General features: G+C 41.3%; 1 protein-coding gene across 2 annotated transcripts in view; it reads right to left on the reverse strand.

Moving 5' to 3' along the window:
• The window catches only part of DIS3L2 (DIS3 like 3'-5' exoribonuclease 2), a 330,696-nt gene that overhangs the window by 136,594 nt on the left and 181,201 nt on the right, over nt 1–12,901 (reverse strand). For both annotated transcript variants that reach the window (XM_028140542.2, XM_054722868.1), the window contains exon 12: nt 3,948–4,027. In XM_028140542.2, coding sequence (XP_027996343.2) covers nt 3,948–4,027 — 80 coding nt within the window. The remainder of the gene's footprint in view (nt 1–3,947; nt 4,028–12,901) is intronic.

The following is a 12,901-nucleotide window of genomic DNA, read 5'->3' on the forward strand; positions in this document are numbered from 1 at the left end:
TTTAATTGAACAGAATGGGTGGCTATTACACCAGACTCAGATCTCATCCAGTAGCAAGAAAGTCACCATGCCCTGGCCACCAGGGAGGAGAAGTCTGGATATAGACAGCTATGTACCTCAGGTCCCATACAGGCAGAAAAAACTCTATGACACAGGAAATGGGCTCAAATTGCAAAAGCTACAGGACATGGAAGAATATGTAGGATGCTCAGCTGAGAAGCGACTCAGAGAAATGTGACAGCTGTTATCTAGTATTTGAAGGGTTGTCACATGACAGACAAAACTTGTGTAGTCTGCAAGGAGAATAAATGGGACTAATGGATATAAAGTTACAGGGAGATAGCATTATTTCAGGTCATTAGAGGGAAGGAGTTCCTAATAGTCATGTAATCTTCAGGCCAAAGGGCTGCCTATAAGGTAGAGTGTTAAATGCAATCTGTAATTCAGTAAGTGATGCTGTAGAGGCTTGAAAACAGAAGGTGGTGTGACAACTATGGCATTCCCACACTTGATGGGTGAGGTCAACTGTGAGGTGTGTTGCAAGTGATCTGTTACATCAATAAAACTGAAGTGTGTGATTTACTGACTTTAGATTCGGGGTTCTCAATATAACACCACTCTTATTCACTTGCATTATTAAGTATTTTCTTGAGCAAAAATGAAAGACTCTATGAACATTCCCATGACAGTACTCTATGTTCTGGGTACTGTCATGGGAATGTTCCACTCAAGTGTGCTTATAGGCTACACGAGGTGGAGCATTACCAGCTAGATGTAGGATCCCTTCCAAAGCTGAAATTCAAGGGTAGGGGCACCCCCCTCAGCCTTCCAATCTAATCAGGACCTACTAGAGAACAGGTGTCACTGTGTTTCTGCAGAATTTATCTTCAGACTATATAGTCTCAGTCTCCTACCTATAGGAGATATTGGTAACAAGTCCTGGGGTTACATCTGAACTCTGTAGAAAGGGAGAATGAGGACTAAATAATCTACATCTGTCTGCATGTTTTATTTTCACAGAACAGTCATTCAGATGATTTCAATGGGAACAAAGAAAAGTTTGACCTTTCTATTTTCTTTAAATAAAAATGGTTATATATAGAATTATATCCCTATATATATGAAACCTATATATTTTTATTAACCAATGTCACCCCAATAAATTCAATAAAAAATAAATGAAATGGTTATAGATGATGTAAATATGGCCAGAAAACATTATTTGCTCTTTGAAACATTAAACATTTTTTCCTCTAAGCAAGAATTGACTGAATTGTTAACTAACGGAACCTGAACTTTGCCAAACTCACCCCCATCCAAGCTGGAACTGACTTTTACTTTTCAGTTCCCTGGATAAATGGCTTTGGCAGAAACTGCTGTCACAAAGGCCAACTGTAGAAGTGCCACCATAAAAACACTTGACTGACCAACTGAGGCCTTTTCAGATTCTTCCCTGACTCCTTTTCCATGTCCTTTTTCTGCTGCTTTGCCAAATGACCAGATGTTAATTACCCCTCTGGAATGCAAGAATAACTAAGCAGATGGAAGGTATCTAGTCACCTGGTGCAGTGCGCTACTCGGCAGCCCTGTGATTTCTGGCACCTCATAATATTTTTTATTACAAAATTTTTTTCATTATAAAACTATTATTACCACATTATAAAAATTTGGAAACTAGAGAAGAGAGAAAAATCACTTATGATCCCATCATCCCAATAAAATCACTGTTTGCATTTGGTGCACTGTCTACTTTTTTTCAGGGCTCTCCGGATGTAGTTAATGGACCATATGTATGTAGCTTATTTGCGCTCGACCTCCTCTGAAAAGGATTTGCAGCAGCTTATATAAATACATATCATCAGACAGATAACTCCATGTGGACATACTCTCTCCAAAACAAGCCTGACCTCCTGTCTTCCCGGTTTCTAAATTATGGATTTCATCCCCTCATCATCCAGGTTGAAACTTTTGCCCCCTCTTGAACTACTCTCCCTGAATTCTAGCATCCATTTCCATTGATTATTCTGTTGTTACCCCTTTCTCACATCTGTCCTCCCCACCCCCATCAATACTGTCACCATCTCTGGTCCAGTTACTTATTACCTACTTATATTCCTAAATAATTACAATGTTTTTCTGACTCATTTCTCTGCCTCTACTTCCTCTCCTATCCTTTATCTTGTGCTGCTAAATTGTTTCCCTCACTTTCACTGCTCTCCCTGACCCACAGATTGAAAACAATTTATTTGACTGTCTGACAAAGCATATTCTCTAGTTGAAAAATTTAAAAAATGTACAATTTGTCCCCAGTCTACCTTTCTAGCCTATCTGTTACCATCAGCCTATGTGAAACCTCTGCAGTGATCCTGTACACACAAAACTAGGGTTGAGTGAGTGGGGCAGGACACGTGCCAGCTCCCTGGTGTCCGTCCCTGCAAGGCAAATTCATTGGGGCCAGCAAAGATGGAGTAACAGATATTAGACCTATCCTCCTGCCATTAACACTATAAAAGTGGACAAAATAAATGAAGCAGCTGTTTTCAAGCACTTGATTACAAACAGAGCAGGGCTGTGAACCTGGGGAGTAGGGCAATACAGGAAGTGCGGCCCATTGTCACCTGGCTTTCTGCCCAGGGGCACTTTTCACACTGGGGTTCAGGGGAGTAGAATTCATGCTGAGGACGATCTATGCCCAAGCCTTTATATGCACAGATGGCTCAAGATATAAGAAACTAACCCAGTATTTGCTTTTTTAAGTAGGCTGTTCAAATTTTGGATTTTAAAAATACATAATTCCTCAAAAATTTTCATGGGGACTTTCCTCTCTTTATGCTTTATCTTCCTTTCAAATTTCTCTAGTTGAAAATACTGAGCTATTTTGCCCATAGTTTCAAGGAGGACTCCCATTAAAAGAAGATAAAAAAAGTTTTAGGCAATGATGCTTTCTGTCTCTCTGGATTCTCTCTACTATGCTTCACTGCCTAGTAGAGATTAGACGTTGAATCTATGCAGTTTTGTCCCAGTGGAATATGTGAACAACTCTGAAATGTTTTATAAGACTAAGCCACTAGGCCATCAACACTTTGTTGAAGATTGAAACCCAGGGTGGACATTCATCATAGGCAAGCCGTCCCAGGCCATATTACTACCAAAACCATATCCAAGAAAGACTGAAGCCAAAGCAGTCACCCAGACACTACCCTAGAGAGGGGCAAGAAGTAGCTAAGACTTAAGCAGTACATCCTGGGGAGACATTAAAATGGAAATTGATAAGTTTGCTCTTCTCACCACCACCCCCACATTCCCTTTCTCCCTACTGCAGTTTTCAAAGGCTGCTGCCTCAAATCCCACCTTTTCTTGCTCAGCTCCACCCCAAAAGATTGTTGAAAGAGTCCCTAACAGCTGCCTTTTGCAATTCGCTGGACAGATGAAGACCTACTGGGAACAGTGCAGGCTTCTCCAGTTCACTTGAGGGACATTCCTCAGGGCAGGTGTTCCTAATACCCATTGCTGAGCATGCCTTTGGAGAGCACCCTTGACTCACCCCATATGTTGTCAAATTCAGGTAAAGAGGCCTATGCTTCTCCCAAGCAGAGTCTTCAGGGATTTCTTTTTTTTTTTTTTTTTAACACATCCCACCCAAACTGGAACTTCCTGAAGGCCAAGGCCTGGAATTAGCTATTCTGCCCTTTCTGCTGCCTCTTCTGAGGCCCAAGAAGGATCCCATAGAGAAGACATTTCTTATTCTCACCCTCACCAAAGTCACCACAGGAACACAATCCTTAGGTCACATACTTGTGTGGCCTCAGAAGCCTATGGCAAGCTCAGGAACAAGGCAAATCTCAGCCTGCACATTGCATTGCCTGGGGAATACACAGCAGCCAGGCTGACCACAAAGGTATGCACACTGTCTGCTACCCAGAATGGTAGAGACATTTCTATCCTACCGTCAGCAAGTAGCTTGCAGGAGAGGGCGTCATCAAGGTCTCGGGCAGTTGATGGGTCAATGGTGAAGATACAGTCTTTTCTAGGAAAGATTGAAGATATAATTAGTGATGCCGCATATAACAGAAACTTTACCCTACTGTAGTATTAGCTTTAAAGAACAGTTATTTTGAAAATGTACAAATGGTAGGCACAGTGCAGAGTAACTCTTATAATGTCTCTTTGAGGAGGGGTCTTCAGTAAAATGTGAGACTGGGGAGAGACAATGGGAGGAGACAGCAAGGCTCCATATTGTCTCTGTGTCTTTTTCTTCCTCTCTGTGAACTGGCACCTACTTCTTCTTGACCCTGAACAGGAATAGGTGTGAGAAGGTGGAAATGAGGCAGCATCCATGAATGAGGCTGCTCAAGAGGAGCTGTCTGACTACAGGGACAAATCTCTGGTAAACAACTCTCCAATCATCAGTTCTTATTTTTGCTTCCCCCTTCCTCAGTGGTTCATGGGAACCTATCCTTCAAGGATCTATGTGAGGAAATGTAGTGCTTCTATCTTCCGAAAAAGGGGTGTGTTAAAAAAACAAATCACCTAACTTGTTATGACATGGGGCAGGGGACCCAAGAATAAGTTTTGCAAAAAAACTTTCGGCCATATAGTTAGCTGTAATACAATTCTACTTGGAAACGTCCCTAATCACAGTTTGTTTACATGAACAATTGTATACCTCACCCAAGCTCATATCATCAAGTACACCCTCTGTCCATTTATTTCCACAAACTATCCCTATGCAATTCCACTCTTACTCTGTGAAGCCCCAGCCACTCTCTTTCTGCTTTAGATTTTCTCAAATAACATGCCCACCCAACCCAGCCATTCCTATCAAATGGCTAAAGATTTGGGCAGAGTCTGGCCTCAATTTTCCATAACTTCTGCCCTTTCCTCCACAGGCACTGGGCTGGAGATTGGGTGTTTCGCAGGTGACTAAAGGCTGTGTTTCAGTGCTATGAACATAGGCTGCAATTCACAAGTGTATGTTGAATGAATGAATGAATGAATGAATGCTGACAGGAAGATGAAATTAATCCTGACACAACAATAATGGGCTCTAAATTGGTTAGAAGCTTGAACTTGATTCACAAGGTAAAGAAGGAACTGTCTGCTTCTTGGTTCTTTTTGTATGCCCCATAAAAGCAAGCAATATGCTTTATATGTACTGAGTATCAATAAATAGTTGTTGAACTGAAATTGAAATGTCAGACTTGGTGGTGGGAATATTTTAGTCCTTTCATTGTAAGAAGCTGGAAGAACATCTCTCTAGTCAAAATAAAAAAGAATACTCTTAGCTTGGTAGGGGACACAGTTCATTGGTTTACTTGGAGCGTTGACTAGGAGCTATGTTTTCTTAAAATTGAATGTCTCTGGGTGATTTGAGACTTTTATTTCTATGAATGAATGATAATTCCCACTAAAACATTTCAAGCCTCAAATTGACCCAACCATATGTAACAGAGTAAAACTATAAGTCTTTAATTTTTAGTCTGTCAATGTCTTCTTTGAGAGGACCCACAAATTGTTTCTGAGAAAAATCTTAGACTAACCTTAACCTGCATGCTCTCAAACTAATTCTTTTCTACTTAAAAAAAATCTGCTCTTAAACCAGAAACATACAAGTCTAAATTAAGACAACTCTGAGGAATAGTCCTCAGGAAAGCTTGCTGGAAAAGCATACCATCCAATTCTTCATCAGGGGTCGGCAAACTACAGTTCACAGTCCAAGTGGGCCCTCACCTGTTTTGAAAGGCCTGAAAGCTAAGAATGGTTTTTGCATTTTTAAGTAGTTGAAAAAAAATCAAATAGAAGATTATTGCATGACATGTGAAAAGTACATGAAATTCAAATTTCTGTATCCATAAATGAAGTTCTATTGAAACAGAGCCACCATTTTTCAGTACAATGGCAGAGTTGAGTAGTTATGCTTAAACTATAACTATCTGGCTCTTAGCAGAAAGTTTGCTGTCCCCTGTTTTGTGTGTGTGTGTGTGTGTGTGTGTTATATCAAAAGTTTATTAAGGGAACATACAGATGAGATGCATATTGGGCAGCAGCAAGATGAGGTGGATATCCTGTGTCTGCTGGCCCATTTTAGATCAATGTTTCCCAATGTGTCAAGTAAGTATTCTAATTTTTAAAAAAAGGTCCTGTGATTAAATCTGTTTGGGAAACTCTGGACCAGTTTCTTAATTTTAGGATTTTTTTACTGAATTTATTGGGGTGAGATTGGTTAATAAAATTACACAGGTTTCAGGGGTACAATTCTACAGTATATCATCTGTATATTGTATAGTGTGTTCACCAACCCAAGTCAAGTATCCTTCCATCACCATTTTGTAGGACTTCGCAGAGCCTTCAATATGCTGGTATTGTACAGTTCTTGCCTGACTCTCTTGATCTTGGCACTTTTTATGGCAGAGCGTCTTCCAGAGGCAGGATCATCAGGACAGCACTCTTTGAGCAATGATGGACTGCACAGGCCTCCAGTGCAGTCCTTGTCCCACAAGCCTACCCTAAGAGACACTGCAAGAAGTCAACCAAATGGCTGTACTATTCACTGAGGGGAAGCTGATGAGAGCCCTGTCCTTTTCATCACTCAGTGTCTCTTTTATGAGGGAAGTCCATTAAGTGCAAGGACTCACTCTTCTCCTGAGTTGATGGTTGATTTATACCTTACAGACATGTGAGTTTCATCCTTTAAGATTTCCTTCACTGCTTTGGCTGTCAGGAAGCTCATAAAAACATCTGTGACTTGCCTCTAGAGGATCTTGTTTGTAGTTTAAACTTTGTGAAACTTTATCCTAGCTGTGCCTAATTTTTCTATGCATGTATTCCTTTTGCCCTATGTCCTAATTTTTAAAAATTCACTGCACTATATGTATATCAGCAAGTTGCCTTAAATAATTTTTAAAAACCACAGGGTATATATACACTGTATATATATTGAGATGATGCGAGAAGAAAAAGAGACTTTCAGTATGGGCTATTAAGAAAACCAACTTCTAGCCCTGGCTGGTTTGGCTCAGTGGATAGCGCGTCAGCCTGTGGAATGAAGGGTCCCGGGTTCGATTCCGGTCAAGGGCACATGCCCAGGTTACATGCCCAGGGGCGGTGTACTGTGCAGCTGCTACACTCTGTTAACATGCTTCGGATTTTACTGGCTCCTTTTCTGGAAGGCTCTGGTCTCACAACCTGCAGGGAGAGGTCTGGCCTGCCAGCTTCTAGAACCTGCAATCCTCAGTAGGGGGCACGCAGGAGACAGCCGATCATTGATTTTCATCATTGATGTTTCTATCTCTCTCTCCCTCTCCCTTCCTCTCTGAAATCAATAAAAATATATTTTTTTAAAAAATAAAGAAAACCAACTTCTAGATAAAGTTCACAGAGCTCCCAACAACTATTTGTACTGTATCAGTAGACTCCAATTTGTTCTCTCACTATGGAAAATTGGGAGAAGCAAGGGAACAGTGAGTGACCCTGACAAACCCCAGGCCTCAGTGCTGAGAGCCAGTGAGTTAATCTGTTGTCATCACCACAATTACGAATCAGCCATGATGTGGTGCAAGAGGGCTCCTTCTGGTTGTGGGCCACAGTAGCTGGGAGCTGCTGGCCTCAGCATTTGGGAGCCCAGCACCATGGGGCGGTGTACTGTGCAGCTGCTACACTCTGTTAACATGCTTCGGATTTTACTGGCTCCTTTTCTGGAAGGCTCTGGTCTCACAACCTGCAGGGAGAGGCCTGGCCTGCCAGCTTCTAGAACCTGCGAGACCAAATATTTAAGGAGTTCCACAACAATGGTTAGAAAGAAACTAACCCTGACCCACAGAAAATAAAGTGCCAGGTGGGGGAGGGATAGAATGAGACTCCAGTTCATGAGGCTGCAGAATTTCAATTCAGAGCAATGTTATATAACCAAAACTTCTGAAGGCACATGACTGAAGGGCCCAGTATAACTTTTTAAAGTGACAGAAAACTTCTAATATTATTTTATACAAAGCCTTGACCCAGGAAAAGAACACATGAAGAATAAAAATAAAAGCCTTCTATAAGCCCTTAAGACTTGGCCAAGAATCCCAGGATATCACAAAAGCATAGAAAGAACTTCCGTTCCTCTGTCACTCACACATTCTTCCTCTGACCTTGCGTCCTCTTCCTCCTCAAGGTGCCAACATCTCCATCCACCTCCTTGCAGCTGGAACAGCTGTCTAGTCTCCACAGCAACTTTTACTCACCACTTACTTTGTCACTATTGACCTCACTGGATTTTGGCTGTGGCCTGTATCACAGCACATAAATTGTTCTCCCTAAGGCAACAGTGCTGCCAGATTCATCATCTTTTTGTTGTTGTTGTTGTTGTTAATCCTCCCCCAAGGATATTTTTTTCCATTGATTTTTAGAGAGAATACAAGGGAAGGGGAGAAACAGAGAGAGAGAAACATCAATGTGAGACACATCGATTGGTTGCCTCCTGTACATGCCCCACCTGGGACTGAGTAGCCTGAAACCAAGGTATGTGCCCTTGATTGGAATCGAACCTGTGACCCTTCAATCCGCAGGCCAACACTCTAACCCAGGAGTGGGGAACATACAGCCTGCGGGCCTTATAAGGCCCACAAAATCATTTGGTCTGGTTCTGCCAAGGCATTAGCAATGAGTTAATTAAATGTTTGACCAAAAACACCAGGTTAAAATTTTAAGTTGGTAATTTTGTATGGCCCAAGAATATTATAAATATCCAAATGGCCCTTGGCAGAAAAAAGTTTCCCACCCCCTGCTCTAACCACTGAGCAACCAGCTAGGGCCAGAGTCATCATTTTAAAGCATGCATCTAGTCAAAAACCTTCACCAACTCCTTACTGAGTAAAACAGAAATTTGGCTTAGAATTCGAAGCCTTTCAGATAGGGCCCCAACCTATATTTTTCCAGTTAGACTGCATATTCCCAACAGTATATTTTGTGCCAAACTTTTCTCTATGCCCTCTGGTCTCTGAGACATTGTTTGTTCAGTCCCTAACACTGGGACGTTTCATCACCTATCTCCAATGTCTAAGACCTACAAGGCTTTTAAAGGCCTAACTGCATTGCCATGTTTTTTTCTAGGAAACCTTTGTGGCTCCAGAGTGGAAGCCGCCTCTTCCTGTCTGCCCTGCCCAAATCTGTGACCTGTCTCTCTCCAATAACACTGGTCACGGTCCCAGTATGCTGGTGGTTACTTATGGATATGTCTTATTGCAGTGACAAGGCTAGAAAATCTTCAAGGTCTGCTGTGACATTGGCCTGTCTCTGTACCTCTTGTAGCATACTGAAGACACACATGTAATGAATAGTTGATGGATAAGTGAATGAAAAAATGACGAAAGGGCTCTCTTTAGCATTTTTCCATTCAATTTTGCTACTATGTCTTGGGAAATACATTTAGGATTAGAACTCATGACCTCTTGGCATCCAAACCTGTGGTCACACCACAGTGTTATTGTTTCCAAGGGTGTCCTTTTCTGTCTTTATCCCATATTCTTTTCTCATAAAACAGGGTTTTATACACTGTGGTTCAGGAACCATTTGTAGACTAACAAAATTTATAGAGGCCCTCCTACGTCCGTGACTCTGGGTTTGTCTCTTTGCTAGCAAGCAATTCTTCTGAGAGGATTTGGGTCAGTGGTGGTGAATGGGTGAAAAGGAATGGAAAATTTTAAGAAATAACTTTAAGAAAACAAAGAATAATTTTTTACTCGAACACTTTCTTAGATTAGATAGTATTGGAGTTTATAAAGAAACCAGAAATTTTTATGTAAACTGCAGCAGAAAAAAACAGCTAATGAGCTAGAGGACTCCATGGTAACGTGTCCCTAAGGAGTGCCAAGTGGAGAGCATAGTCAAGTCAGATGTTGAATTCACCTGCACTTCCATTTCACCTTGACTTTCTTCAGGACTTGGGTGGCCTCTCCTCTTGCACGCAGAGGGAGTTGGGATCATCATTTAAATCTCGGTCTGCCTCCTTGGTGTGGTGGGGCTGGACCGTTTATTTTTTCTGATGGCAGCTATGGATATGGTAACACTCTTTCACTCAGTTCTACTGCCACAACAGATGTTAACAAGTCTGACACAAATCACAGATATTTTCAGAACAGAAAAATACTTAGTCTATGTAAAGCAAAAACAGACCTTGATTTATCTGTCCTCTCTTTCCCCCAAGTGATAGCCGGACACATATGAGGCCATGGAGTGAGCAGAGAGAAATGATGCAATGCTCTGTGCAGGCTCTTTTCATCTGACCAGGGGTTTTCATATAGGGTCCACAGAAGGTCTATCTCAAGCATTAGTAAAATGCTAGATCAAATGGTTACTTTCGAAAGGACAGTAATAAGACTGAATCAGAACTGACCTCTCTTGTTACATTCATTTACTCATCTACCATTGAACTTCTTTTATACTTAAAAAAAAAAAAAAGACACTCTTAGAGCAGAGGCCACAGGACAAGGGTGGTCTGGTATTATGGGAGCCCAAGACTATGGCCCGGTCCAGGAAAGCCATGGTTTAAATTCAGAAACTATGCTACTTTCTACTTCTCAATTTTCATTTTGAAAAATGTCAAACTTTCAGGAAAGTTGAAAGAATAACAAAATGAACATCCATATACTTCTCATCAAGATTCATTAAATGTCAATAATTTGCCATATTTGCTTTATCTTCTTTCTCCTCCCTGGATCCCTCCCTTCATTTAGCAAGCTTTTAAAAAACATCTTGACTATTTAAAATTACACTGCAGAGATCATGATACTTTATTCCTCCATACTTTATCATGTGTTTTCTAAGAATAAGAGCATTCTTCTACAGAACCATGATACTGCTTAGTGAGCAGAATTAGAAAATACTGGGTTAAATCATATGAAATTGCTAATAGTTGACTACTTGTGGCTTAAAAATTGGCAATTTCATGTGGTTCAACCTAACATACTGCTAAAAAATCATGAGTTCATATTGACATCTCCAACTGAAATCTAATACTACAGAGTTCTTCCTCATCTTCTCCAATTATATATTTATAACTTCAGTCTCACAGTAAGAACCTCAGCTACCAATAACCTAATATTCAAAGTAGCTTCAGAATTTCAATACCACTAGCATCAAATAACCTATTAAATATAAGATGTGTTTGGAGTTTTATTCTTAGAAAGTAGTCACTAAGGATATATAGTCAAAGTGGTCAAATATACAGTACCCCAAAGTTACTTGATTTAATTATTATTTCGAAATGTGGTGATGTTACATACTTGCTAAACATTAGAACCATTTGTTTCTGTTTGATGTCAATTTTAAAGAGTATGCTTTTACCTCCTTTTAGATTTAATGTTATTGTTGAATATTTAAAACATTTAAATGGTTCAAAGTTAAAATGAGTTTTATTCTTGTCTCTGTTCTTTTACTTTGATCCAACCCACCCACTATAGATAATTATTTTTATCATTTTCTGATTTATCTTTTCTTTTTTGATATACCTTATTTTTATTTTCTATTCTTCCCTACTCAAACAGTTGAATACTATAAATTCTTTTTTGCAAATTGCTTTATTGTTACTTAACAATAAATCCTGGGAATTACTCTATCAGTTCAGGGAACAGAATCATAGAATCTTCAGAGCTGAAAGTTCCTTAGAGGTCACCATCATCCGAATCTTATCTCCGAAATGCCTACAAACCACAGTCCATCAGGCAGGTCAGCTCATCTCTTGAATACCTGGGACAGGGGTGGTGGAATTCATTGCCACATTAGGCTGGAGACAACCTTATGAGACAAGAGTGTGTCCCTATGGATCTGAGGAGTTGTAATCTGGATGGTCCCACTCTGACCCCTGGGTACACTGGCTCTTGGATCTCCAAGGAGGTGCTAATTTAGCCTCTGCCTGAGGCCACCAAGCAGGAGCTACAGAGAGATCTGCAGATTCTTCTTCTGTGAATTTAATTTTAGAGAACTCTAACTATTAGAAAGTACCTTCACACTCTGAATTGAAATCCGAGTCTCAGAAACTTCATAATTCAGCCCTTTGTAGCCACAAAGAATTAGTTGGCTCCCTCTTTCACCATGCAGTCCTTCAAATATGACTTTTCCCAAGAAGTAGAACCATTCCTTCCTTGTTTTAAATTGTTTATACCTGGGAGAAACCAAGATGACAGCATAGGTAAACACCTAAACTGCTGCCTCGCACAACAATTTCAAAACTACAACTAAAAGACAAAACGGACATCATCCAGAACTACAGGAAGGCTGGCTGAGTGGAAATTCTACAACTAGAAGGAAAGAGAAAAGCACACTGAGACTCACAGGAGCTGCAGAAGGCAGAGGTATGGAGGTGCACGCACAGAGAGGGAGGCGTGCGCGCGGAGAGGGCTGGCAACTTAGTACGTGGCTGGCTTTCTCAAGCGGGAGGGAGACAAAAGCTCCCGACTGCTCTGAACTCCAGTTCTGGGCGAGACTCTGGGGACCCAGACTCATAAGGGGAAAAACTGGACTGTCTGGCCGTGGGCGAAACTCAAGGGTGGCTTTCTCTCAGAGGTGCTTGCAGCGATTACCCCAGGACACCGAGAACCAGGGGCCTCTTAGGGCAGGGCTGACAGGAAGCCATTGCTGTGTGCTCCGCCCTGAGATCCTGCCTCATGAAGCCATTGTTGTTTGCTCTGCCCTGAGACTCCGCCCCATCCAAGGTGAGTGCAGAGGCTTTTGTACATGAATAGCCTGGTCATTTGAATTCTAATCTTACCTCACAAACTGCAGCTGAGTCAGTGGGACCCAGAACATCCAAAAGAAGGCCCAAGACCCCGCAGCAGCTTGCATTGCTTCACAGCTGGGCCTCATCTGAGCACCTCCAAAACCCAAACAAAGAGAGCACCCTCTCTGTAGCTCCTGCTCGGTG

This window comes from Eptesicus fuscus, chromosome 11, assembly GCF_027574615.1.
Source record: "Eptesicus fuscus isolate TK198812 chromosome 11, DD_ASM_mEF_20220401, whole genome shotgun sequence".
Lineage (NCBI taxonomy): Eukaryota > Metazoa > Chordata > Mammalia > Chiroptera > Vespertilionidae > Eptesicus > Eptesicus fuscus.